At 34.3% G+C, this 27,657-nt stretch overlaps 3 protein-coding genes across 4 annotated transcripts; 2 read left to right on the top strand and 1 right to left on the bottom strand.

Annotated features, from left to right (window-relative positions):
* The first annotated feature begins 1,773 nt into the window (after positions 1-1,773).
* Positions 1,774-3,557, top strand: LOC110813311 (TCP family transcription factor). Its single transcript, XM_022040392.2, has one exon. The coding sequence runs from the start codon at positions 2,043-2,045 to the stop codon at positions 3,351-3,353; it is 1,311 nt and encodes a 436-aa protein (XP_021896084.2). The 5' UTR covers positions 1,774-2,042; the 3' UTR covers positions 3,354-3,557.
* A 2,239-nt stretch (positions 3,558-5,796) lies between these two features.
* Positions 5,797-8,930, bottom strand: LOC110813307 (TonB-dependent heme receptor A). The gene is made up of 2 exons (XM_022040385.2): positions 8,752-8,930; positions 5,797-6,286 (listed from the first exon to the last, which is right to left on the bottom strand). Exons 1-2 carry the CDS (start codon positions 8,822-8,824, stop codon positions 6,069-6,071), a joined length of 291 nt encoding a protein of 96 aa, XP_021896077.1. The 5' UTR covers positions 8,825-8,930; the 3' UTR covers positions 5,797-6,068.
* Positions 8,931-9,418: 488 nt separating this feature from the next.
* On the top strand, positions 9,419-26,768 carry FANCM (DEAD/DEAH box RNA helicase family protein). Of its 2 annotated transcripts, XM_088221254.1 has the most exons (23): positions 9,419-9,578; positions 9,665-9,986; positions 10,753-10,896; positions 12,292-12,374; positions 12,495-12,609; positions 12,748-12,839; positions 12,969-13,023; positions 13,092-13,213; positions 13,293-13,406; positions 16,111-16,304; positions 16,919-17,049; positions 19,235-19,295; positions 19,411-19,481; positions 19,591-19,640; positions 19,718-19,883; positions 20,004-20,131; positions 20,218-20,550; positions 20,634-20,700; positions 21,781-22,413; positions 22,554-23,042; positions 23,228-23,279; positions 24,598-24,744; positions 25,830-26,768. In XM_088221254.1, the coding sequence occupies exons 1-23, from the start codon at positions 9,537-9,539 to the stop codon at positions 26,434-26,436; spliced, it is 4,218 nt and encodes a 1,405-aa protein (XP_088077380.1). In that variant the 5' UTR covers positions 9,419-9,536; the 3' UTR covers positions 26,437-26,768. The 2 variants fall into 2 exon arrangements, with proteins under 2 accessions (XP_088077380.1, XP_088077381.1); XM_088221255.1 differs by lacking the exon at positions 10,753-10,896.
* Positions 26,769-27,657: the final 889 nt, after the last annotated feature.

Consider the following 27,657-nt stretch of genomic DNA (forward strand, 5'->3'; position numbering starts at 1 on the left):
TTTTCAGTTTTCATACTGTACTCTTAAGTTCTACATTTTTTTACTGGATCTATTGATGCTCATTACTGTTGTTTTCAGATGTATTAGATTCAAAGTCAAAATCGTAATGCATAGCGATGGAGGCCCACACTTAAGGAATGGACGCACGCTAGTATAGGATGCTTGTTTTATATATATGAGTGTATACACTATACCAACCTTAAAAATATAGTTGTTGTAACATCAAACTATGCGAATTAACTATGTAGTCTCTAGATATTTAATGAACATGAGGTGGTTATTACTTTTGAGGAATGAAAGAATATAAATTTGTCGCATGATGGAGAAAGTTCTTGAATTGGGATGATAGGTGGTGGTAATGCCCCATCTTTAGGACGAGGCGTTACAAAATCATTATAATTATATAAAAAAAATACGATAATAAAGATTTTCATTAGAAAAAGCTTCCTAAAATAAAGTAATATCGAGCCAAACAAAGCCAAATAGTCCAAAATTGTTCCTAATCCGAGTAGCTTAAACTCAAGCCTCATAATCATAAGTACAACGACATAGCTAAATCATTGACATAAGACATAGTAAAAAAGCAATGCAACACACATAATGGCCAACAACTCACGAAAATATAACATCTAATAGAGCGAAATATTTGGATGAATATATTTTATTTTTATTATACGTGTTAGTTATTCAATATAGATAAATAAATAATTATTTATCATTATTTAAAAAGTTGTGGATTGTTAAATTATAGTAGATAAAATACCAACATTTATTTAAGATTAAATTTTTTAAAGTGGTATAAAATAGAAATAAAAATTAGTATTGTAATTTACTCATGAGTGAAAGTGATTTATGAGTTCAAAGATTTATTACAATTTTAATTATTAAACAAATAAAAAATGGTAATTGAGTGTTTGATGGTAACTTATATGCATTGATTACAATTAGGATGTATTATTAAAAATAATAATAATAATAATAATAATAATAAACCCATTCAACCCAACCAAACAAGAAGAGTAAATTGTTGGTTTGTTTTTTTTTTTTTAATGTATTCATATTAAATTTTGTAAAATAATAAAATTAATCACGTCAACTATTGAGTGAGCGAGAAAGAGAGGAGCTGCTTTGTCGGAGTTGATTAGCATCATCATTATCGTCTTAATCAATCAGTGGATTGCTAAATGCCAAAACTACATACGTATACATATATATAATTATTTTTTATAATTATAATTATAATATATATATATATATATAAATAATTATTGAAATCTTTCAAGTAATTTTCAACATTTCACACCCAAAAAGTCCAACCCCTGCACCACCATCCTCCACTTCCAATCAACTATACATTTTTTTAATTAATAAAAAAATATGTAAATAAATAAAATTACTCCTTTGTAATTTAATATATTATAATGAGTTTTTTTTTTTTTTTACACAGTTATTAAATTATAAAAAGATTAGAAATTGAATACAGCAAGGTCAACTACAAAAGCGAAACTGTAACTTTTCTCACATTCGTAGTTTACTTTTCTAAAACAGTAAAAAAAAAAAAAAACACGAACAAAGAAATCTGTCAAAATTAATTGGACAGCGCAAAGATATATACATACATACATATATATACACGTATAAATTAAATGATTCTTGATGGGACTCCCATCCAATTAACATTCTTTAAATAGGCCCACACGTGTGGGGTACCCTCCAAATTTACGACTCCATCCCTTCTCTCTCTCTTCGTCTTCCCAGACGACACCAGTCAATTCACTTCACCAAAAAAAAATAAATAAATAAAAGATCCCCACGCACTACCATCACAACTCTTCTTCTCCTTACAACAAATCTCACAAACCCTACTTTTTCTTTTCCTTCCTGTCTCTCTGTCCAAACACAAAAAAGAAAAAATCACGCCCAGATATCGTTTTTGCCTTTAATTATAATCCGAGAAGGACCCAGATGATGATACAAAGAAGATGATGATGTCGATGGAGGTTTGTTAATTTTTGTTTTGCCGATTATTCAAGCTGATAATAATGGATAATACTCAAGATCATCGTCGTCGTCATCATCATCAAGGTCTCATCCAAAGCCAAAAACAGGAAGGAGCTTCTTCCCTGCAACTCGTTTCTCTTGACACCCAACCGGCAGCACATGGGTCTAGTCAGGCCCCAGCTCATGTCTCCTTCATGGGCTCCATCTCTAACCAACACCTCTCTGCTACTACTACTTCTTCTTCTTCTTCCTCTTCTTCATCAACTTCTGCTACAACTCTCTCCACCACTACTGTTAAAACCGCCGCTAAACGACCTTCCAAGGACCGTCACACCAAAGTCGATGGCCGCGGCCGCCGCATCCGGATGCCGGCTATCTGCGCCGCTAGAGTCTTTCAGCTCACCCGGGAGTTGGGTCATAAATCCGACGGCGAAACCATCGAGTGGCTCCTCCAACAAGCTGAACCTGCCATCATCGCTGCTACCGGCACCGGCACGATTCCGGCCAACTTTTCTACTCTTAACGTCTCTTTAAGAAGCAGCGGCGCAAACATCTCTGCTCCTCCTTCCAAATCCGCTCCTCTGTCGTTTCACAGCGCTTCTCTCTCTTTGTATGACGGGAATGGATCGTCGGCCGAGAATCAAGCTCGGAAGTTTCTGAACTCACCTGCTACCATGCTAGGTTTCCATCCTCACCAGCTTTACCCTCAAATCCTGAGCTCCGATGCAGCTTCTATGAGAATCAACAATGCCAGCGACACCACTTCTTCTAGCTTGACCAGGCCCTACAGAGAAGATCTTTTCAAAGAACAATCCCCTCAACAGCACGGCGAACCCGCCGCTGAAAATTCTCCGGGAGCAGCTAAATCGGCGGGGAGAACCGGATCGGTTCAAGAACGAGAACCCGGTTCCGTTCGAGCCTCGAACATTTTACCCACTCCCGCTATGTGGGCAGTTGCACCGGCGACGACGAATGGCGGGAACGCGTTCTGGATGCTTCCGGTGAGTGGCGGCGGGGGAAGCTCGACGGCGGTGGGGGAACCGGGGATGTGGACTTTTCCGGGTCATTACTCTGGCGGAGGAAGGATGAGCCCGGTTCAATTCGGATCGATGCTAGTGCAGCAGCCAATGGGAGGTCAGCAACTGGGGCTGGGAGTTACAGAAAGTAACATGGGCATACTGGGCGGTGGTGTTGGTGGTTATGGCGGCAGTCGGGTCGGGTTGGCCATGAATTTGGAGCAGCACCAGCAACAACAACATCATCATCATCATCATCATCAACAACAACATGAAAACCAGACTCAAGCTAGTGATAGTGGAGATGATGATGAAAACCCTACAGGTTCTCAATAATAATAAATATAACTGAAGAATAATATCTTAATTATCAATTTTCTGTTCTTGTTTAATTAATTATTGGGATTTGTTTGTTTGTTTTTTTACTTTCTAGCGTAAATGTTGTTTTTTTTTTCCATTGTTAGGGTTCTATGATTGGTTGATTTTGAATTAACTGTATTTTCTTTAATTACTCAGAAATGGATTAATTAATTTCACTAATTATATTCCCAGGAGTAATAAATTAATTAATTACACTGCATAGATGGTGAGCACATGTATGTGTACATAGATGGATAGATAGAGAAAACATAAAACGAAATTTCTTTAAGAGACTGGATTATTTGTGAAATGACGTCGTTTAAATAAGGCAATAATAACAAGGGGTGGAAAAATGGAAGACAAACAATAAAGCAAAAGAAGATATTTGGGGAAAAAAGAAAAAAGAAAAAAAGTTGGAGAAGAGGAAGATAATTATTAAAAATTTGTGATTGGTTACAAATATAAAATTATTCTCCATCGGGTAGAAAAGCAGGAACCTTCTCAAAAAAAAGGGTAGAGCAAGCTGGATAGGTACATATCCTTTTGCGTACACTACTACTACCACATGTTTTCAATATCTCTATATTTAATTTTTGGATTAGTTAAACTAAACACAATTAATTATTGCTTTAATCAATCTGTCCACTTGAATCTGCATCCCTAGTTACCATTACAAATAAAGGAAATTAATTATATGGAGATTCTCGAGTTTTTTTTTTTTTTTAAATATCTTATCCTAAAAAATAAATTTTTATAAAATAATTAAGCCTGGATAAATGAATATTTTATACTTTACAAACTATTCAAATTTTGAGTTAAATAAAAAATAAAGAATTAAATATGGGTATTTTATACTATCATTAATTAAATAATTTTTTTTAAAAAGTGATTTAGAGTAGAAGGCTCACCACCATAGATGTCTCCGTGTGTTGTAAATTAATAAATTTACGGCTAAAATAATTCTTATTCAAAACTATGATAATAATGATTTTAAGCACTCAGAACCCAAAATACGTATACACGCACAATTTGATTGAATGCGGGTACTGAATCAATACTTTACATATTACATATACAAATGATATATATGGGGGTGTGTGTGTGTGTGTGTGTGTTTATATATATATATATATATATATATATACATACATACACGGAAAAGAAATAAAAAAAACCAAGAAAAGAAAAGTTGTGCACAATTATTGTTAGCCTTAATATATGGTATGCAATTAATCTTATCCATAAAACATGATTACAGCCGACATATCTAGAAATCATGACTCATCTCCAAAAATTAATTAATTAATTAATCTTATATTCCACTACCAACTTTCAAATTTACTTTGGAACAAATATAATTTTTATCTACATATTGCTGTTCACGTGCTTCCATTTCAGGATCATACCACCTCAGTCAAACCACTCTTACCATCCCATATTCTAATAATATATATTATATACACTTATGAAATTATAATTTATTTATTAATCACTCTAAATCCTGACGTTAATGAAAATTTCTTATTTTCTTAAATTACATAAAAACGTATATGGCGATTTTGAGTTTAATTCTTATGGGATGGGCAGAGAAAGCAATTAAACTTAAAAAAGTCCAGAAATATATTTTATATGTAAATATTGAATATATATTTTTCTAACATGTTGAGGGGTCTGACTACTATAAAAAAAATTTTATAACTTCAAAAATATATTTTTAAATATCAAACAAAACCTATTTGTTTGAATTAATCCAGAGATTATATGTTAAAATTTCCACCACTTCTCTGCCTTCAAAGAAGATAGAGAAAGTACTTTAATAAATAAAAAAAAAAAAACACTCTCTCCTTTAAATCCGACTCCTCCAAAAAAATAGAGACGGGCATTCCTGTAATTTCACTGCATAAATGTACAACAGTTGAGATAAGAATTGAATGGCTCAACGCCAAAGCATCGTTTGCAGCCCGGTTTCAGCTCATATTTCTGGCAGATGCAGTGGGTTAAATAAAATTTACTTATACAATTGAATTCCCAATCTTCACTACTCAGTAATCCGTACTTCTCTGTTCCCCCTCTCCCACCCCCAAATAAGCTTTCTCCTCTGTACACAACACAGCCTCATTGACTCAATTTCAGTATTCCCCCCCCAGAAGAACCACTGTCAGCCTCTCTCTCGCCTGGCCAACTCACTGTGTCAATAAACCAGAAAAGAGAAGAGTCTGGTGAATATAGAGTAAGAACTTCAGAAACTATTCCTGCGTCAATAAACCACTAGGCAAGTAATCTGGCTACTCGGTACTTGGTACATCAGCATTGAGAATTGAGAAAAAAGTTGAAACCGGAATACATCTCTCAACACCAGGATTTCCCTTTATAGAATAAACAACACCAATATATGTGTAACTTTGGCAAGTACTGAAAATCAGACAATTCCCAACACCATCCCTATTGCAAAAATGTTAAATGAATACCAGTACAACATACCAACTTTAGATCCAAACAGGGAAGTGTTATTATTGAATGCATTGAACTAGAAACCCTATTTTCCAAGATTATACCAACAATTTAAAAAAGCTGACGGAAAGAAATGAAATTTAAATATGTGAAATTGTCACCAAATCAGAACTCAGGGCAGCAGTTTTGAGTAATTCAAAGTTTTTCTATTATTGAAACTCAGGAGCTGCGTTTCATTGCTTAAGAAGATGCCGCCTTTTTTTGCTGGAAAATGACAGCATAGACAGGAACTGCAACACCTATGCTGAAGGCTGTGAAAACAGCAAGAGACATCTTCAACCCCTGATACTTCATTCTATCCAAGTTGTACATGTGCTTTGCGTGGAGGTAGTATGGTTCATCATGTCCGTGTCCTCCCCCCATTCTCTTCACTCCAGTGGAATGAAACTCTCTGGTCACTGTCACAGAAGAATGTTTATTTCTATCTTTGTTAAGTTCATAAATCTTAGAATCATAAGTAGCATAATCTATGATAACCGAGACAAATAAACAATCCGAATTTCGAGTGAAGAGAAGACATTCTCAATAATATTTGTTCCCAGCCTACAATTTTGAGGTGTTGCTTACAAGCAGCTTAAAGAAAAAAAAAATTCACAGGCTAATCACTAGGAAGAATCCACCAGCCACATTCTCAATTATCACCATTTTACAATTTAAAATAGCTGAATATGCACTGTGCCTACCAGTTACCATCTTATATTTTCTCCTCCACATGCAGAAAAGAGCTGAGATTTAAACATGAGCCTATTTTAGCCCATTAGTCATGTCCCTTCCCTTACAAAAGCCCAGGTCTTCTACATTCAAATTCATATGGCTATGCCACATAAGGCAGCAATTTTGTTAACTTAACTGCTGCTTAATCACAAAACTGAGACTTTACTGATGAGGTACAACAAAAAAGAATCTTAAGCTCACGTGTCTTAACACATAATTTAAATATGAACAAGTGATGTCTGTTTCAGGTTTTTAACAAGAGTCAAGACACGGGAAACTCAAAAGTACATAATTGGTACAAAAATTGGATAGCACCACAAGCTTCTTCCTAAGAAATAACTAATGAGAAGAACCACATAAGGGCTTCCAGTGCTCCACGAACTAACTTGCCCCGTCCTAAAGAGGCAGATTACTACACAGAGACTTATCTTACATAAACTGGAAAGGGAATCTCAAAAATCTTAATTGAGAGAAGCCGGCACAAAGCGATGAAACCAGCCAACCCCCAAGAAACAGAGGGTGTTTGGAATTGCTGAAAGAAATGTGCTTAAAACAAGAGGGTAGTTTAAGTTGGTAAAGATCATAAGGTTATCAGCAAAGCATAATGAGTGAATCTAACCTCTTAGCATTTCTGATTTAAATTCTTATTTACAAAATAAACAATTACACATTTGGATAAATGAATTGCTTACAAAAAACAAGAAGTTACTTTTTACAAAAAATAAATAAAAATAATATTACAAATTATTACTTAAATTGTTTTATGCATATATTGTTAATTTTAGAAGACATTAAGAGAGCAATTATGCAAATTAGTTGGACAAAAAAATAAAAACCTAAAAATTAAGCATGAGGATGCTTCTACTTTACACTCTTAAAGACATTTTTAACAATCTAATGAGCACCATGTCTTTTTTTATTAACAAACACAGATATTAGAGCATGGGTGTTTAAAGCTGCTAATATGCTACAGATAAATGATTGCAAACATCATCGAAACAAAGGTGAAAAGCTCAAAACATAAGACAGGCAGCAATCGTTCAGTGCCCGTTGATAATATTCTCTTTTCTCTCTAAACAAAAAGAGCAAAATCAAGATTTTTTTATATCTTCATAGCCCGTTTTCTTCAATTACTATACTATTCATTTACTTTACTAGCTTATCTGTATCATAATTCTTATTTGTGTTTGGATCAGTTTCATGCCTACTTTTGCTAGTTATGAATTAAATGTTAATCTTCAAGAAATTCAAGTAATGAGCGAAATTAATTCAAAGAGAAAACAATTATCTTTTTTACATATAGAATATTGAGGATATGATCCAAATCGAACCAAACAGGTCCAGGGTATAAAAAATAAAAATAATAGAACAAATATTGCTTCTATGACTATGCATGATGGTTTCATATAATAATCCAGGTTTACATAAACTTCAAACAAAATGTAATAAGATTAAGGTTGGTTCAATTTCCATTCATTTCTATCAATTCTTAATAAAAAATTTGAAGTGAAGCAAAACTCAATCACAACATGTTATGTTTTAATCATTCATACCAAAGACTAATTTCAGAATTTTGACAAGGAATTGACTAATAATTGAACAATAAGCAGCTTTAGTATGATAAAATACGCATTAAGACTGTAGTGAATAATCAGCAATCATTCAGCTTGAACCTCGTGAATAATCGGCAATAATTCAGCTCGAACCGCACAAGACAGATGCCTATTGATTCTAATTCATTAAGACTCGCGAGAAAGAATACCATAAGATCACATGATCATAGATATAATTTGGGAACAATTTCAATCCTGCGGTTGAAGTTAGGATCGCCATAGAGTGCACAAGAAACATCATAGAATCGCCTCTCAGATTCCGATTATACCCAAAGGCCACCCAATTTATTTAAAAAAGAAGACTCTATCAGTTTGGTATAAAAGAAAATAACCATCCAACTCGTCAAATAATTCTCCCAGTCAGATCTATATAAGCAAATCAGAGCCCTCTATAATGAGCTAAAGAACAATAAGATTACTCCCCACATTACTAATTTGCTCGATTTTCCCATCTTCAGAAACAAACAAACCCTAAAAAAATTGGGGAGGGGTGGGTGCGAGGGGTAAACTGAGAGGAGTCAGTAGTAAAAGCAAACCTGATCTCGATATGAGTGATTCTGAAGAGGTTATCAGCTTTGAGGCAGATCTGATACCACTGTTCAACGCCATTGTCTCCCTGTTGGGCGGAAAAATGGAAATCGCAATACACCTCTCGCTTTCTCTCGTATGCCGTCGGGGAGCTCTGTGGGGATGGTTGCTTATTTTTCTTGACGACTGGTAGGGTATTTTTTTACCGATAACACGTGGGCGCTTTTCCTGCTCCAGTCGCACGTGCGAAACCCGTTTAGTAAAAATGAAATCCAATAAAAATATAAAAAATATTTTTATAATTAAACGAGTAAAATACAAAATATTTTAATAATAAAAAGTAAAATTATTTTTAATAAATTAAAAATAGTTATAATTTTATACTGAAAATTTTAAAAATTTAACAAATACCAAAAAGATTACTTATGTTACAAGCTGCCTACTTAGTTTGCTACATAATCATATTGAGGTTAGAATTTATTTTTGGAAAGAATTTGGAATGTGTTATTTTAATATATCATAAATAGAAAAATTAATTTTCTATATTTCAATGTAATATGAAAATAATATTTAATGTTGAAGTTGTAGAAAAAAACATTAAAAAAAGCCCAAGAAATTTGGGCCACTGCCACTGGCCCAAATCAAGTCTTGCTCAGCACTTTTCTTCTTCTAACTTTTTTTTTTTTTTTGCCGCCAAAATCCGATCTTCCCTTCTCTACCTCGCTGAAAGGGTTTATGGTGAACTCTCTTTCGCCATATCCGAACGGAACTAGAGTTCAACGCCCTACTTGCCATGGCATGCAGTTCTCCTATTGAAGTCATCGGTGAGGACGATGTAAGTCCAATTCATTCTATCTGTCGCTATAAAAATGCGCCATTGCGAATTCATTGTGAGTTTGTAAGTTATCCTTTCTGTCTCAGGAGTTCGATTGGGAAGCGGCTGTAAGAGAAATCGACGTGGCTTGTCAGAATAATCAAAACCCCTCGACTTCACTACCCTCGAATTCTTCCTCTCATTTTGCTCCCCTGGTGGATAGTTATCTTTCAGGCGGAAACCGGAAGGGTAGTAGAGATTGTAAGAAGAATCAACCTTGTAAGCAATCTACGCTCGATAAGTTTATTACAAAGGCGGGCCTAAGATCTCCGACGGATAATCTGACGGTTGAGGAATGTGCTGAGGATGGTGCAGAAATGCCTTTTCTTTGCATCGATGCTGAGGCAGCTAAAACTTGGATATATCCAGGTTATTTTTCATTTTTTTTATTATCATTGAGAAAATGTTGAGAGAATGGACTAATAATTAATGAAGTTGCTGAATTTGCAAATATTGTTATTATATATTTCACTATGGATTTTATTTATAAATCACCGTTACGGCTGGTTTATTTTTTTAATTAATTATTAGTCAATTACTGGTTTTAATTATTATATTAGTCTTGATACAGATAATTACAGTTTGTGTTTAAGTTATCCCACTTGCAATGAATTATTTGGGGAATGGACTTGTGTAAGTTATCCCACTTATCTTGATTGTTGTCTTGAAATCTCTGGGATGAAAATTTCCCCAGTTACTTGAAATTCGAGTTTGAGTGGGATAATCATGTTTCTGTTATCTACAATGCCAATACAACTGGGTATTTTTGCTATGTTGCATATGAGAATGCAGAATAGATAATGACAGCTTAGTCATTTCCATATTCAAACATTATTTTTTGATAAAAATCTTCTGAAATTGTTGTTCTGCTCCTCAAATAATTAAGGTTTTTGGGAGTTTCCTTGAACATCTCTTCAGAATGGAGATTCTCTGTATTTGCCCTTATGGATCTTAATTTATAATGTTGGTTAGAGGAACTCCCAAAAGGATATTGTTAAGCATAGACGATTTTAATCCTCTTCAAACTTTGAAGTTTCAGAGGAACAACCTTTGTCTGTAATATTTGCTTCGTATGGCTTTAATAATGATGTTAAAGCAGTATGCTTATTTTTTCTCTTTTGACATCTTCAAGCAGTTAATATTCCTCTCCGTGACTATCAATTCGCTATAACGAAGACAGCATTATTTTCAAACACACTAGTCGCACTGCCAACAGGTCTAGGAAAAACTCTTATTGCTGCAGTTGTTATGTATAACTACTTCAGATGGTTTCCAGAAGGTACAAATTTATGTCAAGCTCATTACCTTACTTCCAAATTCCAGTGACTACATTTTGTTGCACTAATTCACCCTTTTTTACTTTACATATTATAGTTCTTTATCGTCTATAATTTTCCGGCTTTTCCCTGTTTAGTGCTGTCACACAATAGACTTTGTCAAAAAAATAGAACTTATTGTCCATCCTAGCTGAATGGCTAGGCCTTCTACCATTAGGTGGAGGAGAAGGGGTCAAATTCACGAAGGTTTTAGTTTTATCGTAATTATTATTATCATTAGAAAAAGTGGTTTTACCCGTTAAACTCAACTTCCATCTGAACCAGTGAATATTTCTTTTGCAACCCTTCCGGTGAATTAGCCATCAATCTTCTTGATTTAAAAAAGATGTAGATAAAAGAAGCATGGTGTACTTTTTTTAAAAAGCATGCAGGTGGATAAACAGATTCTCATTGCTCATTTTAAATTCGGCTTTTTCTTTTTTTCCTTTTTTTTAAATCTCACCTGAGTCATACTTGTTAAAGAAATTATCGGGATCACTTGTTTTAGTATAACGATATTTTCATTTAGTCTGGCCAATTGTTGTTAGTGCGTTGTGCCTTCATTTCATTTAGTTGTCAATAAAATGGCCTTTTCACATAGTAGTAAAGTACTATATCCCTTAGGCGTTATTTCCTGTTAGCCAACATATAAATTGTTTTTTATTCAGAAACAAGTCAGCTGACTGGTTATTCTGAGATGGCTTGTATAAAGCTTATGGTGTGAGCTTGAGTGAAGATGCTTATAGTTTCTAAATTATTTTTCATAGTGAATCTAGATTACATATCTCTTGTGAAGTAAATCATATTGATTGAACCACATACATCTTGTATTCTCTATTTCAATTATTGTTTGCTTGATTATTTTATATTGTAAGAACAATTATTAACTAGATCACTTTTTAGCTTATTGGGTTTGCCTTCATTTTTCTTTTGTGGATGCTACATGTCTCTCAATTCAAGAAATAATGTATGTTATTTTAATACCATATAAACAACATATGCTGGCCCTTCATGTCAAGTGTTTAAAACTCCTGCCTATATCCTCTATGGCTAGCTTTTATCAATCAGGACAAACGATCAAGCTAACCTGCTAAATGGAGGTAATAAATAAAATGCTTTTCCTTTCAAGGAAGACTCTTGATCGCTAATTATGAGTGAAAGTCTCAGTTGCATATGCTCTTTGGATCATGTGCCATTCTTTTTTGTTGATTTTTGATTCCTATCTTGACTCTTGGTCATATAGAAGAAATGAATTTCAGAATTTTGGATGTTTCTCTTTTCCTCATTGTATTATTTCTCATGTGGGGGCTTAGAATAGTATTTCAACAGAACTTAACTACTATTTTTGGTCTTCCTAGGTAAAATAGTCTTTGCTGCTCCTTCTCGGCCACTTGTCATTCAGCAGATAGAAGCATGCCATAATATTGTTGGAATACCACAAGTAAGGCTATTTTCAACAGAAAAAAAGGATGACTCAATGAGTTTTTGGTTTTTGATTGGGACTCTGATTTCACTAATAGTTAATATATTTTTTGAGAAAATGCTGGTTACCTGATTGCAGGAATGGACGATTGACCTGACAGGTCAGGTAAATCCTAAAAAAAGGGCGTTCTTTTGGAAGAGTAAAAGAGTTTTCTTTGTAACACCACAAGTGCTGGAGAAAGATATTCAATCTGGTAACTCTCTATAACTGAATATATTACAGATGGCTAATCCTGGGATATGTACATTTCCACTTCCCACTACCTATGCACAATATCCTTTTGTTCCTCCCTTCTGTTTTTGCAGCGTTGTAATGGAGTGACTTTTTCTAGGCACATGTCCGGTAAAATTCCTTGTTTGTTTGGTGATTGATGAGGCTCATCGAGCATTAGGAAACTATTCATATTGTGTGGCAGTTCGTGAGGTGTGTTTTCTTCCTCTAATCCTAGCCTTTCTACCTTTATTCCATTGCTTGATCAATTTTAGTTGTATCAACAGATAATAGTGCATTATTTATATATCCAACATAGTAGTTGATGCTTTTGTTTTGCAGTTGATGGCTACCCAATTGCAGCTGAGAATATTAGCTTTAACTGCAACGCCAGGATGTAAGTTAAAATTTGCTGCTCGAGTTGTACAAATTTTCATTTTTTCTCACAAGAATTCCACCGTTCAGCTAAGCACCAGGCCATCCAGAATATTATTGATAACTTGCACATATCAACTCTTGAATACCGAAATGAAAGTGACCATGATGTTATCCCTTATGTTCATGACAGAAAAATAGAATTAATTCAGGTACATATTTGTTTATGCATCTTTTAAATTCTGGCCATTTTCTGTTTCCTATGACAAAATCTTCATTATGTGTTTTCAGGTTCCCTTGGGGCAAGATGTTATTGAGATAAATAATCGGCTGTTGGAAGTAATACGTCCGTACGTGACTAGGCTTTATTCATTTGGTCTTATTCATAACAGAGACTATCAGACTGTAAGGTTCCATCTTTTTTTTTATAACTTTTTTCTTGAAGTATTGTTATGTGTAATCTACATGTTTGTTTTGCTTCCCTCCAAATTTCCCCACAACCTTAGTGTTCAATTTTCTTTAAGGTCAATATTCAGTGATCTGATACAGAATCTTAACATATTTTAAGAGTAATACTCCTGCAGGAGTAGTGTGCCAAACTTGTGTTAGATGTATTAATTTCTTTCTTGCTTTGATGGAGCCCTTGGAAAAATAAATGAAAACACTTAAACCTTAATATGAAGTGTAAGAAGTTATTTCATTAGCCAATTCTTGCGCCTTCCTAACCTTTTGTCTTTGCCGTAAAGCATAATACACCAATTTCTGATTTCATGGTTCAATCTTTGATGGCCGCATCTCTCGAAACTTGTTCTTGCTTCAAAAGCTCAATGGTTGTGAAACCACTAACATCCTTTCTTTGCTTAACCTTGTTGGGCCTTTTAATGCTCTGCCTAGACCTGATTGTGAAATGTGGATGTTAGATACTTCTGGCATCTATACTTGCAAAAATGTTTTTATTTATATTCTTATCAATCCTATGTGAGAATGAGCTTCACTAGTGCATTTCGGAAAATGAATGCTCTTTCTTTTTTAATGTGTTTTCAACATCTGAATCTGGTAGTCTTCCATGTTTTACATTGTGATGTAGCTTGGATGTTGGGACTAGGTTGTGTTAATGCCTTTGTTACACAATGGAGCTACATGGATGTTGGTGGAGGTTTTTGGTGTTCTTTATTTCTTGTGTATTTTCTTCACTAGACTTATACAATGGAGGCTTATGATTTTTTATTGAGGATAAGAGTTCCAGGGTTGCCAGAGATGCTGATTTAGTAGGTTGTGATGTCTTAGCGTGGCCCTTCACTTACCTTGGTGTTTCCTTGACAAGAATTCCCAGGCCAACTCCTTTTGGGATCTTGTGGTTTGTTAGATTTTAAATGCTTGAGTGCTAAAATATGTTGTTTTCTCCCTTGGTAGTAGGGTGACTCTCATTTAATCTTGTTTGTCAAGTGTCCCCTTGTATTTGCTCTCTCTTGTAAAATTCCTGAAGGGGTGACTGATAAAATTTGATAGGTTAATGAGATTTTTCCTGTAGTTGGTGTTGGGCGAGTCTAAGAGATCAATCAGTCAGTTCACTTGGGAGAGATGTTTTGGGAGCAAAGAAGAGGGGGAGGGGTCTTGGTATGGGGAATCTTCGTTGTAAAAATTTCTCTCTATTAACTAAATGGTTATGGCAGGTTTCCTTTGAAACTTTTTCTTTATGGCACAGGCGTATCTGTTTGTTTCAAGGCTGATGGTTTTTATGAGGATGTCTTTGTTTCTATTTTGCAGAGATTGGCCGGCTATTATTTCTTGTTTAGCTAGTCTCTCTTTTTTGCTTTTTTTTTAGGGGGATACTTAATCTTTCCTCTTTGTATCTTCTTTTTTCTGTAAAGAAAAACTTTTTGTTACACAATGATTGCCTCCCCATCTCTCTTTTTTTTAAAGATAAGAAGGGCAGAATGCTCTGTAGAGGAGCTTTTTGTAATGGCTTGTAGTTGCCCTGGAGAAGAGCTATTTTACTGGGTTGTTGTTGCTTTGGTCATATAGAAATGCCAGGCTCTTTAAGGACAGTTCCTAACCTTCTTTGTTGCCTTGGCATAAGTTCACTTTTCTAGTGTCTCTTTGAGGCTAAGACTTACGATTGTTTTTAGGGTATCTCGTTGGTTAGTTGCGAAGAGATTGAGCAGCCATCTCTATTGATTTTCTTTCTCTTTTCTTATTCTGGCGGACCACTTGGTGTTTGTTGATATTTTTTGTCTTTTCACTTTCCTTTAATATTTCATTTACAAAACAAATCATGTATTGGAGGTTGTGCTCATCGTTTTCGATTGTGAAAAAAATTAGACATTTTATTAGTTCATGACTTATGACACAAATATATGAAGGACAGACTCAAATAAAGAAGATACTTGTTTCCTTTCATTCCTATTCTTCTTTCTGAGAAAAGTTGGTGGCTAAAATGATAAATGATTATTTCGCTTTCGATAGTCATGTTTTAATTGGTGGATAAGAGCATACTCTGGATCGGGATCATGGGAGTACTGCCTCATCATTTCTACTAACTTAAAGCCCCAATTAGTATTCTTTTAAATTAAAAATTTTTTATGATCTCCATTATTAATCCTTTATGTATTTTGGTGTTCCTAGTCATCACTCATTTTTGCTCAATCCCCTGCATGGTCCTACATGTACAGTAATCTATACAAATGATAGCAAAAACTCTATGCAGGGGATTGATTTATGGTTATGGATCTATACCTTCATGTGCTACAAAAATCAAAATAGTGCTATTGGAGTTAGATGCAAACACATCTTTGAACTGTTTCATGCAAGTATATTCTAAACAATGTTCTACATAAGTGATTTCTTGTTTTCTTAGTTTTGAATACTTGTCCACTGAGACATGTTATAGTTAGTTTCAAGTGAAGCAAATTCAAAAAGTTTTTTGTGTTTTTGTTTTCCAATGCTCTGGATAATTTCATGATCGATAAACATGGATGATAACAATTAGTTGTTCGTTTGGAACCTTGAAAATATTTTTTCTATCTGTTCATGATTCCTTATTGTTAAGAGTTCAATGAGAAAATTTTTTAGTGTATAGTGTTCTTACTTTAACATTATTATTTGGCAGTTAAGCCCATGTGATTTACTACTGTCAAGGGATAAATTTCGTCAAGCACCTCCATTAGACCTTCCTAATGTCAAGCATGGAGATGTTGAAGCATGTTTTGCTGCTCTTATTACGCTCTATCACATTCGTAAACTGCTATCAAGCCATGGAATAAGGCCAGCATTTGAGATGCTGGACGAAAAGTTGCAACATGGGTATGTTTAAGTACCTATCACGTTGCAGTCCGCTAGAAAGCTGCATTAAGTGTTGCTGTTTATTGTTTCAACTGTATAAAACTTTCCAAAGCCAGTTTTTTACCAACACGGGTACAAAATACATTTGATACCCTAAGAATATTTATTCTCCTTTTCACTGGAGCATGGAATCATGCTCTTAGTCTTAGGCTCCATTGGTTTCTGCATTTAGGGTTGCTTTTGGCTTTTTTCTTTCGAAATTCCCTTTTACTTTTAGCATATTAGGGTTTCGATGATGCGTTGTTGATGCTTTTTGCAATTTCAGTTGTAAAAAGTGAATATGAAATTGACCACTAACATTGGATGCAACATTTTCATAATGTTTTGTAGAATGCAGTTAACAAACCCAATACTTGCTTCTAGCAATAACTAGAAAGCAAGTTTCTTTTAACAAAAGCAGCTTCCTTAACCAGACCCAAGTGAAGCCTTAATATAGAAAATCTATTGGTCTTTTATCGAAAACTAAATGACTTAAAATATATGAGGTGGCTTGGAAGATATTAAACACTTCTGTTTTTAATGTTAGTACCCGGTATTTTTGTTTCATTCAATGACGTAAACAAATCTTTGTGCAGGTCTTTTGCGAGATTGATGAGTAAGAATGAAGATATTAGGAAAGCAAAACTTTTAATGCAGCAAAGCTTGTCTCATGGTGCACCTAGTCCTAAACTATCAAAAATGTTAGAAGTACTGGTTGAGCATTTCAGTATGTAGCATCTACCAAGCTTCTGAGAATAAGAAATAGTGGTTTTGATGTTGATGGCATGGTCTAGTATTTCTTTCTGCTGCTTATTTGGTGTTTCTAAGTAATGTTAAACACACTTTAAAATCTTTGTGTATGATAATATAAAACAAATGATGCTTCTTAGGTTCTTAAAAATGGCTTTATACAGGTAGGAAAAAATATCTCATTCGTAACTCTGTAGCTTCTTATTTTTTTCTTGATATACACTGTATAATAATATAAATTATAAAATATTTGTAATAAAATTTTTTGTTTGTTGTTAACTTTTAACAAAAAAAAGTAACTAATTATCTTTTGCAATCAGTACTTTGTCTGAATCTGCAATTGTTTATTTTTGAAACGAGAATTTATGGGCTTTAAGTGACATAAAATACTAGACTACTTACTTCAAGCAAATTTCTCTCAGCACTCACATATTCTCTCATTGTTTGTTTTTACTGTTGCATTCCACTATTCTCTGGTTACAAATGGGACTTGAATTTCAAGTACTTATAACTATTGCATGGAAATATTTTTGTGGATTAAAGTATTTTCTTTTCCTGTTAGGTTTAAAGTTGACATACACTCAGTATTAGGTGAATCCGAGCCTCACATGTGGAGGTCAGGAAATTGCAATTAGGCCAGATAGCCTTCATCATGCTTCCAAAGTTCTCATTCATGAAAGAATTATGCTCACAAATTTTTTTAAGCCCTTCATAAAATGTTGTGATTGGTTTGATATTTTCATTCCGGAATGGAGGGGTTTGTTAGATATGAAAAAGATGGATTTCTTGAAGAATCGTTTATAGTTTAATGTTCTTGTTATTTTCTTTGCTTCACGGAACCATATTTCCTTTATACGTTAGGAGCCTTAGCATCTCATATAACAAAGCTCTTAGACTCATTTCTCTCACTATTTTTGGGTCATTTGAAAAGAAAGAAACAATTGGGCTTTTGAGGGGATATAACAAGATTTTAATATCATCAAAGATAAATAGTTTTACTATTTTGACTCTACTGTTTTAAGGTATAAACTTGATAGTTTTGATAATTTAGGTATCATTGTAGATATGCTTATTGGTATGTAAATTTTGTACATGGACGCTGCCGTCTTAGCACCTCACATCAATTACAACTACACATTTTTATTTAAAAAAAAATATGTTAGGTGCCGTAAGGCTAGTATTTCATTCTTAGTAGGAGCCTTTAATTTGTTTTGCTGTTTGTAACATCTTGTTGGTTGACATGAATTTTAAAATGCATATGATTTAGTTCAAATCAGGTATTTATGATCCTAGCAGAAAAGACAGAAGAGGCAGAGTTGTATTATTTAAATATTTATGGTTTTTATTCGGAAAAAGATACATTCCACAAGGTTATTTAGATATGTACGTTGAAGTATTGACAGCATCTAAAAGATGTAGAGAATGTTACATTTTTTTGGATAAAAGAAGCAATCTTATCAGAAATGAGAAGAAAAGAATACAGAAAAGGAAATGGGAGCTTCCAGCAGCAACCTCAAGATAACCCAAAAAGAAAAAGAAAAATGAAAATCAGCATAAGATAGTTTCCTGTCCTTTGCAAATGGCTAAAGTGATCCTCAGGAAGGGACCACGGGCGTTAAACCTATGAAATGCCAAAAAGCCCGATATAGCATATTATCCATGTCTATGAGATCTATAGGATCATTTAGGCAGTTGTTTATGTCCTGTGAAAATTTGCAGATGTGCTGCTCAACATTAAGCTGACCAACCAGTCACATGGAAACATTAGAATATCCAGCAATCTTAAGAATGTCAGGAAGAGTTATCCCAAGATTGCTATCCAGAAATACTATTAATATGTCTGTTCAGATGTAGAGGGCCATTTAGGCCATTGTTCATGTCCTATGTAAATTTGCAGATGTTCTGCTCAACACTTTGCTGACCGGTCAGTCACTTGGAGACATTAAAATATCCAGCAATTTTAAGAATATTGGAAGAGTTATGCAAGCCTTTTTAATTATTTAATAATTCGGATTCGGATAAGACATTTGAGTATGACTGCAAATTTTATTTAAAAAAAAACAAAAAAAAAATTATTCTTTGAGAATGTCTTGCTACTGATCACTTTTCGTTGTAACGGCTAGAATTGGCTAAATTTGTGATATCTAATTATGTTGTCACAGAAACAAAGGATCCACAATCATCAAGGGTTATTATTTTCTCAAACTTTAGGGGAAGTGTCAGGTGAAAATATCTTCAAGTCTTTTTTATTATCACCCTAGCACTTTATAATATGTTATTGTTTGCATGATGTTTTGGATTTGAAATTTTCGTTTAATCTAATTCTTTTGTAATTCAGGGATATAATGAATGCATTAACTCACATTGGGGATTTAGTTAAAGCAACTGAATTTATTGGTCAAAGCTCAGGTTCATGGTTCTCTTTCTTTACTCTCTATGGGGTGCTTTTCATTCATAAGAAACATATTTTCTCCTTGTATTTCATTTTGAAAATTTTGTTGACCTTAGTTTCTTACAGGAAAAGCATTGAAAGGCCAGTCACAAAAGGTTCAACAAGCTGTTTTGGAGGTACCCGCACGTGTGTGCGTTTTTAAACTTTTATTTTTATCAGTTCATTGCACTGGCTTATTCTTTTGTCCCAACAGAAATTTCGAGCTGGTGGATACAATGTCATTGTTGCTACATCAATTGGTGAAGAAGGCCTTGATATCATGGAAGTTGATCTTGTGGTATGTTTTGATGCCAATGTATCACCTTTGAGAATGATTCAGCGCATGGGACGGACTGGAAGGAAACATGATGGACGAGTAGATATCCTTTTTTTTTCTCATTTGATTTATGCATTTCAAGCAGTAGGTATTAGCAAGTTTCTTACATCTTTTTCCAACTTTTGAAACTGCTCCTATTTAATAGTTCCTTGACAAGCCATACTAGTTCTCGCTTGTGAAGGGTCAGAACTGAAGGGTTATAAGCGGAAGCAAGCAAATAGCCGAGCTATTAATAAACACCTGCGAAATGGGGGGATGAATAGTTTCAATTTTTATTCTAGCCCAAGGATGGTAAGATAAAAAAAAGTTGTTTACGTCTATTTTATATCCTTGTACTTTTTAGCATAATCATTAAATTTGGTTCCATTTTGTTCTAGATTCCTCATTGTTTTAAACCAGAAGTACAATTCATTGAGTTGTCAATTGAACAATTTGTTCCACACGGGAAGAAGTTTAAAGACAAAAGTGCCAGCTGTCTACCTCTTTTCAGACAGAAACTAAGTGTTGAAGAGAGAAATTTGATTGCTAAATATTTCCACCCTACTGGAGATGTTTGGAGACCATCTCTTATAGCATTTCCTCACTCTCAGGCTCTTCCCTCCAAAGTGCATAAAGTAATGCATTCATATAGAACAGTGACATTAATTGATAGCATGCAACAGTTACAAGGGCTAACGTTTCCTGGAGATGACAACATTATCTTTCCAGAGGTGCATTCTCAATCTTAGTTCTGAGCTTTTATTTCCTGTATTGTAACATTGACCTTGCTTATATATTGATCTAATGGATTCAGGATGAACAACCTTCTGATCAGCACTTGGAAGTTGAAACTGCCGAACAATGTGGTGGTGATATAAAAGGTAACATCAGTTTTTGCAGCAAACTTGATATGACATAATATAATCCAGTGACTTATAGGAATAAAAGATGTTCTCTAATGCAGCTGGAAATGTGCATGTGTACGTTCACGCACGAGAAACATACAATTTTTCTTTTTTGTTTCTTACGGTATAAATATTTTTCTGCCTGGCCAAACGGCGTTTTCAGCCTGTTGGTACCTGATGTCCTCATATGGTCCATTATTCAACCCTCATCAGTGCTCTGGATTAGCAGTTCAAGAAAAGAAAATCTAACCTGTTGCCTCTTTTAACATCAAATTTTCTTTTCTTACAATAGTGCTTTCTCTATAATTTTTTGGGTTTATTGTCCATTATTTTTCAGCTTAGTGGATGATACTTCTTGATCTGACCATGCCTTATGGTGTCCATTAGCTTATAATAGGAGCTCAATTCTCACATTTTTGGTAGTTTCCTTTTTTTTTGTTATTTTGTTAATGAAATTATACTTTTTACAAGCTTTTAAAAGCTATGTTATTCTTGTTTGATCAGGTAAGTGTTGCAATGTTGAACAAGTGTCTGTATGTTTTTTTTAACTGAGGACTGGTAATGTCTAATCCTGCGCTTTACATGAGATGAGTTGCTACATGCAATTGTTTGTCTTTTACCCCCTAACATCTGGACAATTTGTAGCTCTTAATACCAAAAATCTTATTTCAGCAATCTTGAAACTGTTGGCTTATGTATTGAAATCTGTTGGCACACTAGTGTGGCTCTGGAATTATTTTCCAATTCCTCTTAATAGGTTATGATGTGAAAGCAGAACTGAAAGTTTGGAAGTATCAACTTTCTGCTTGCCATCCGCATGCTGTATAATGTGTTTGTGCTACAAATCTGAAAAGTAGTTAGAATGTAAATTTCTTTGTTTTACAGATCATGCTGGGAATCTTCTACACTTGTAAACTTTCTGTCTTATACCTGGAATGTACATCTTTTGTTTATGGGTGACGCCCCCCCGTAGTGCCTTGTGAATAATAATGTTGTTTTTTCATGTAAAAAGACGATATTCATCTATTGTAGCATTAAGTTCTTGAAATGTTGCAGATTCACCAATTCCTGAAGATACTTCACTCACCAACTCACAAGAAGAAGTAAAAGATCCTAAACTATCATCTACAGGGATGTTAATAACCAAAGGGGAACTTAACTTGACCAACTTTCATGTTGAAAGGCCTCCAGCACACAAGTACCTTTTTGGTCCAGATTTTGTATCTGTTGATGCTCTTGGAAAGGTCCACATTGTGTCTGTTCCTACCCTACCTTTGAAAGAAATTTTACATTCTAACTGTCAAATTGCTAATGATTTGATGTTTTTGAATTCTTCAAAGGAAGTCTCTTGTAATTTAAGGACTTTTGATGAAAACCAAAGTGACCAACTTAATCAAGCTAAAGCTTCTCAGATAAGATATAAAAATGAGGATACTCTTTTAACGTCTAAATTATTGAAAAGTGATGTTAAGCATGGGAAGACGCATGATGAGATCGACAAGGTTCTTGACATTCCAACTTCAAAGAGAGATCTTTTAAATGAAGGAGATTGCTCTGCTGAGACAATTGATATTGTGGAAATTAAGGTGTCATCAAGTGGAAATGACTTTAGAGACCCTGAACTAAGTCCCAGGTTAACTAATTTGATGAATAGCGGTGTTGTTCCAGAGTCTCCAATTAGCGACAGTGGTCAGTATTATTCTCTGAAGTTATGGTTTTTCTTTATTGTTAGGTTTTTTATTATGTTCAATTCAGAAATAAAAGAGGTGACGACTTTTCAGAGAGAGGTTTTCTTATGATAAAATTAAGAGGAAACTTGAATTTTGCAGGGACATCAAAAAATAAGGGGAAAGATGAATTCCTTGCTCCAGGCCTTGCTTCACCTGCTAGGTTTCATAATGCACTGGAATCAAAGCCTTTAAGTCCCGAAAAAAGTGAGCAGGACATTAGGTACAGTAGTTTTTGTGCAAGAATGGCATCGGTATCTTTTACTAATGATGGAATTGAAACTCCAAACAAGAAGAATCATGTTGCTTCCGGCATGAGAGAATGGATCTCTACTTCTCTAGTTGCCACGGAATGCCAAACTCCTTTGGGAAATCTTACAAACAATAGTGATAGCAAGAATTGGTGTTTAAGTTCTGGAGACAAATCACAAAATGGTGGACAGACACGCAAGTTGAAAAGGTTGCGGAGGATTGGAGACTGTGGAAAGAACAGCACTGTAAAAAGCATGAAAGAAAATTCTGCTGACCCAGTAGTGAATTTTGCCAGATGTTTTCCTGGTACTAGATCTCTCCAACCTAAATATGCAAGAGGTAACATGGAAATGTCGAACACATGCAATTTTTGCCTATTCAAGTAATGAGTTTTTATTATTTATGTTATTGCTTCATCTCATTATAGACGATAGTGTTATAAGGAACCAAACTATGTGAGCAATTTATAATTCTCAGTTAAATAGCTTGAAGAAATTGCTAATGTTCAGTTACTACTTTTCAAGGTGAAAGGAAGCCCTTGGATGATGTCAGAGACTTCATTGATGAGGAAGCTGAGTAAGTTCTACCTTTATCTTTAGATTTTTCTGTGTAAGTTCCATTGCAAATTTACATACATAAAGTGCCAAAACCAGGACTTTTTGCTTAAACATTTCTTTTCTGGATGACGGTTTGGGAAATAAAATTTTTTATCCAGAGAAATAACTGAGCCAAGTTATTCCTCCAGAAACCTAGTATATTATAAGAGGTAATGTCAAAAAACTACCCTTCCATTTAGGCATTGGTATCAAATTACATATTGTACTTTCTATTGTTGCAATTTGCACCACATACCATGTCATTATGTCAAATTAACACTTCGCTTTGAATTTTCTATTAGTCTTAACCTCTATACATGTAGCATTATGGAAAAATGGAAAGTTTCTAAGGGTTATTGTGTCCATAAATTCTTAACAATTTAAAAAATTAATAGAAAAACTAAAACATAATTCTTAAATCCCTAATTCACCAGTTCTTCTTTTCCTATTGCAGCAACCTTTCCTCTTCTTCTTCCTCATTATTGACCAAATAAGAGTGGAGACTTCATGATATTGAAATGAAATTCAATGTATCTGTTACTTAGTTCACTAACAACTCTGTATTTCTTTTTGGATTTACAAATCATCTCCTTTGTCTTTGCAAGCATGGAAAGAGAAAGAACTCAGAGAAAAAAAAAGGAAAACTCCACCATCAATAGGTTTTTTTATTAAAAATGGCACAATTGGGTGGTTTTGATCCTCATATCTCTTCCCTCTACCATCCATTTCAACATCATACCATCTCTAACAACTTCGATATCTCCACTGTGACTATGAAGCAGTTTCTTTGGCTTTGTTGCTCCTCTGAGCCACACCAAGCTCTTTGGCTTCTTACTGCTCTAAGCCACAGCAAGTTCAATCTCGCTTTGGCGCGTCGATTGCAATTTAAAAATAGAGGAAGAGAAAGTTCCCGAAGAAAAGCTGCTATTATGGGAAAAACAGAAATTGTGAGAAATAAGAGAAAAGCAAATTAGGGAATTAATATGTATATTTGATTTTTATTTTTAATAAATTTTAAGAATTATAAATAATTTATCGACAAAAATAGCCTACTAATATCTCATTTTTCATTTTTCTAATACATGACATTCATATAGAGGTTAAAACAAACAAACTTTTTTACGAAAGTCTTAGTTTCATATAATAACATATTATAAGGTGTATGTTGTAAATAGTTGAAAGTTCATGATGCAATTTGATATGCATATGAAAATACAAAAATGCAGGGGTGGGTTTTTTAAAGTGTGTCATATTATAACGTCCCAAATCCTGGCTTATTTCCTATTGTTTATGCTCAGGGTCTCTTCAGAAGCTGGAACATCTGAAGATGAGGAAGCCGACCAGGGAAACAATTCATATGATGATAGTTTTATAGATGATAGAATAAACCCTACAGCAACTACTCAAGCCGAATCTAGTAGAGTTGACATGATGGCAATTTACAGGTTCTTGACTGTCTCCCATGCTTGTACTGTGTTGAGCATACTCGTCAGAGTGCCTGTAACTTGCATCTTAGAATTAATTGTCTCCTTGAATTAGGTCTCTGTAGCATGACCTTAGGGATAGATTTAGGAGGGGGAAAGGTATTTGATTTTATAATGAAACATTTATTAGGTTAAGTGTATTGGATGAAAATGACTTGGTGAGAGATTAATAATACATAGTGAGGATCAAATCACCCTTATTCCCTTTCCTAGCTCCTCTTCCTCCGCCTTAAATGGATACTAAAGAGTATGAAAATAGAACAGAAGAAACTGCTTATCTTTTCTTTCTCTTTTTTTTTTTTCTCTTCTTTTCTTTGTTTAGTTGGGGAGGGGAGGGAGTTACGGGTATAAATATTTCTTCAATGTTGATCTGGACGTTTGGAGCCTCGCTCATGCATGGCTTGGCTTTTCCTTGAGCTGATGTGATCTTTTTGCTGTCTCTATCAAATGTTTGTTTGGTTATTTCAGCACCTAGAATCATGAGTTAAAATCGATGTTCAAGTACTTGAAGGCATGAATAAAATATAAAACTACTTTTGGAACAAATTTAAAAATATAAAATTCATTTGTATATTTTAAAAGTGATACAAGTCATGTCAGAATTTATGTGGCATTGGAACAATCCACTCCAAATTTTATTAATTTTGTTTGAATTTGGAATTCATTGTTTTAATTTCACGTAAAATTCTAAGGCTAGTGTTTTGGTTATCATAATAATATTTGCACACCTTTTTAGTTGAATTAAGTGTGGATATATACAAATGGTTTCCATGAGATTTATGTACTCATTCAAACATAGTCTAACACTCTATGGAATTTTGGATTTATGATTTATGGAAAAAAGATATTAATATGTTACACCTCTCACCTGCTGCAATACTGCTAAGTGCCATATAAATCTATGGTTTGCAAAGTAGCTATAGTTTCGGCATGAGTATGTTTTATTTTGATGAAGTTATGTTATTTTCTAGTGCGTATTTTTCATTTTATTTTTCGTTCTTTACTTTCATTTCCCCTCTAAACAAGTAATAAATATCCCACCACAGGCGTTCTTTGCTTAGCCAATCACCAATGGAGAGAGAGCCAAATGACTCTGGTACGTCTAGTCCTGACTGTGTGGCTTCCATGACCAGAAGAAACGATGGTGGAAGTTCCTTGGGCAAGTCATCATTTTCTGCCCACATGCCTCAAATGAAGTCTACAGATCTGTCTGCCAAGTTGAATTCAGAATCATCTTATACAAACAGAGAGAGGATTTCTTCGGAAGCCAGGCCATGCACAGCCTCTAATTTGTCAAGAGAAGATGAGAGCACGATAGTAAATCGGAAAAGAAAATTAAGTTTTTGTCAATCAGGATTGATGCCTGTAATCAACTTAGAGCGGGAATTTGCGATCCAGTCAGGCACTGCAATCACAGAGTCACTGCAACAGGTTGAGCCCAATAAAATTGGTGCGGATGAGAATGCCTTTGCTGATGATGATGATGATGAATTTTATGAAAGCATCGATCTTGATGCCATGGAAGCGGAAGCTACTTATCTTCTCAGACAAAAGTCAGACTTGTCACTGGGGAAGCAAGGGGTAGTTACGCAGCCAAACCCACAAAATTTTGATCTTCAGGGTTCTCCTTCATTTGATCTCGGATTATGGTGACCTGCGTCCAAAAGATCTTACCACCAAGTGGTCAGATCAATCAAAAGGATCTACAACCAGAGCACTAAATATATTTTGAAATCTCAGATCTGTTACCAGTTTTTCTCTTTCCCCTTTCCAATTAATCAGGGGCTAATATTGAAAAATATAGAAAGCTTGCCTAATAATGATATGTTTAACTTAACGTGTATAGTCTATAGTCAATAGTCATGTAAAGAAATCATATAATTATGTTCGCAGGTCATATTTGTAAACTGAACTGTAAATGTTTAAATTGGTCCTCAAGGTATGTATATTTTTTTCATGATATTACATGTTACCCAGATTTTATCTGTCTTGGTTTTCCATGATGCAAACAGCATATGTGTATGTCTGCGTAGTTATTAAATCAAGGGGAGCTATTTGTATGTTCAATTTGCCTCCTGATTAAATTGGTGTTTTTTTAAGTGTAGAGTGGGATGCCAACTCAGGGAAGCAGAAATCCACTACCATCTTTATTATTTTGTACTTTTGTTATTTAATAACTTCAACTTGCCGTATCTTATAAAGTAAAACCCAATATCTCTCGATATATAACATCAACTGTTTATAAATAAAATACATATTTTGTATTATGCTTATATGTTCAGGTAATTTAATATTCTAAAGTTTAAAATATTTTTTTATGAAAAATATTTTTTCTAGAAGAATTTTTGTTAATGAATTTAAAAAAAAAAAAAAATTCATCCTACATCATTTAGAGTTAACCAAATATATATATATATATATATATATTTTGTGGGTTTGTAAGAAAAACTGGACATTTCACTTATGTAAAACATATTTTGGAAGATAAAACCTGGAGAATATAATTAATAACTTTGACTTGGTAATTATATATCAAAATATTGTACAGCATAGAAAAGTATAATATTGGCGTAGAACTCACTCCCTCCCCCACTACTTACCAATAACACAAACACAAGAGAGAAGATACAAATACAATCTGAATACCCACTTGTGTTCGTTTGCTTGTTGAGGCCACTTGTATCCTTTGTTTTTGTCTTCTCTCTCGTAGCATCTGTATATATACACACACCTTACCGTATCAACTTTGATAATGTAGCAGACTGCAAGATAGAAAATACTACGAATTTCTTCCCCGACTTTATCGTTGTTACATTACTCTCTGCAAAATCAGGTATTTTAATACTCTGTGTGTGTGTGTGTGTGTGTGTGTGT

Source organism: Carica papaya, chromosome 1 (genome assembly GCF_054855325.1).
Source record: "Carica papaya isolate Zhongbai chromosome 1, ASM5485532v1, whole genome shotgun sequence".
In the NCBI taxonomy this organism is placed as follows: Eukaryota; Viridiplantae; Streptophyta; class Magnoliopsida; order Brassicales; family Caricaceae; genus Carica; species Carica papaya.

Bases quoted from the DNA above. Each gene is read 5' to 3' on its own strand.
- LOC110813311 (XM_022040392.2), top strand. From the start codon at position 2,043: ATGGATAATACTCAAGATCATCGTCGTCGTCATCATCATCAAGGTCTC.
- LOC110813307 (XM_022040385.2), bottom strand. From the start codon at position 8,824: ATGGCGTTGAACAGTGGTATCAGATCTGCCTCAAAGCTGATAACCTCT. The intron at 6,287-8,751 runs GTTTGCTTTTAC...CTTCTGTGACAG, and splicing joins ATCACTCATATCGAGATCAG to TGACCAGAGAGTTTCATTCC.
- FANCM (XM_088221254.1), top strand. From the start codon at position 9,537: ATGGCATGCAGTTCTCCTATTGAAGTCATCGGTGAGGACGAT. The intron at 12,840-12,968 runs GTGTGTTTTCTT...TTTGTTTTGCAG, and splicing joins ATTGTGTGGCAGTTCGTGAG to TTGATGGCTACCCAATTGCA. The intron at 23,280-24,597 runs GTAAGTTCTACC...GTTTATGCTCAG, and splicing joins TTCATTGATGAGGAAGCTGA to GGTCTCTTCAGAAGCTGGAA.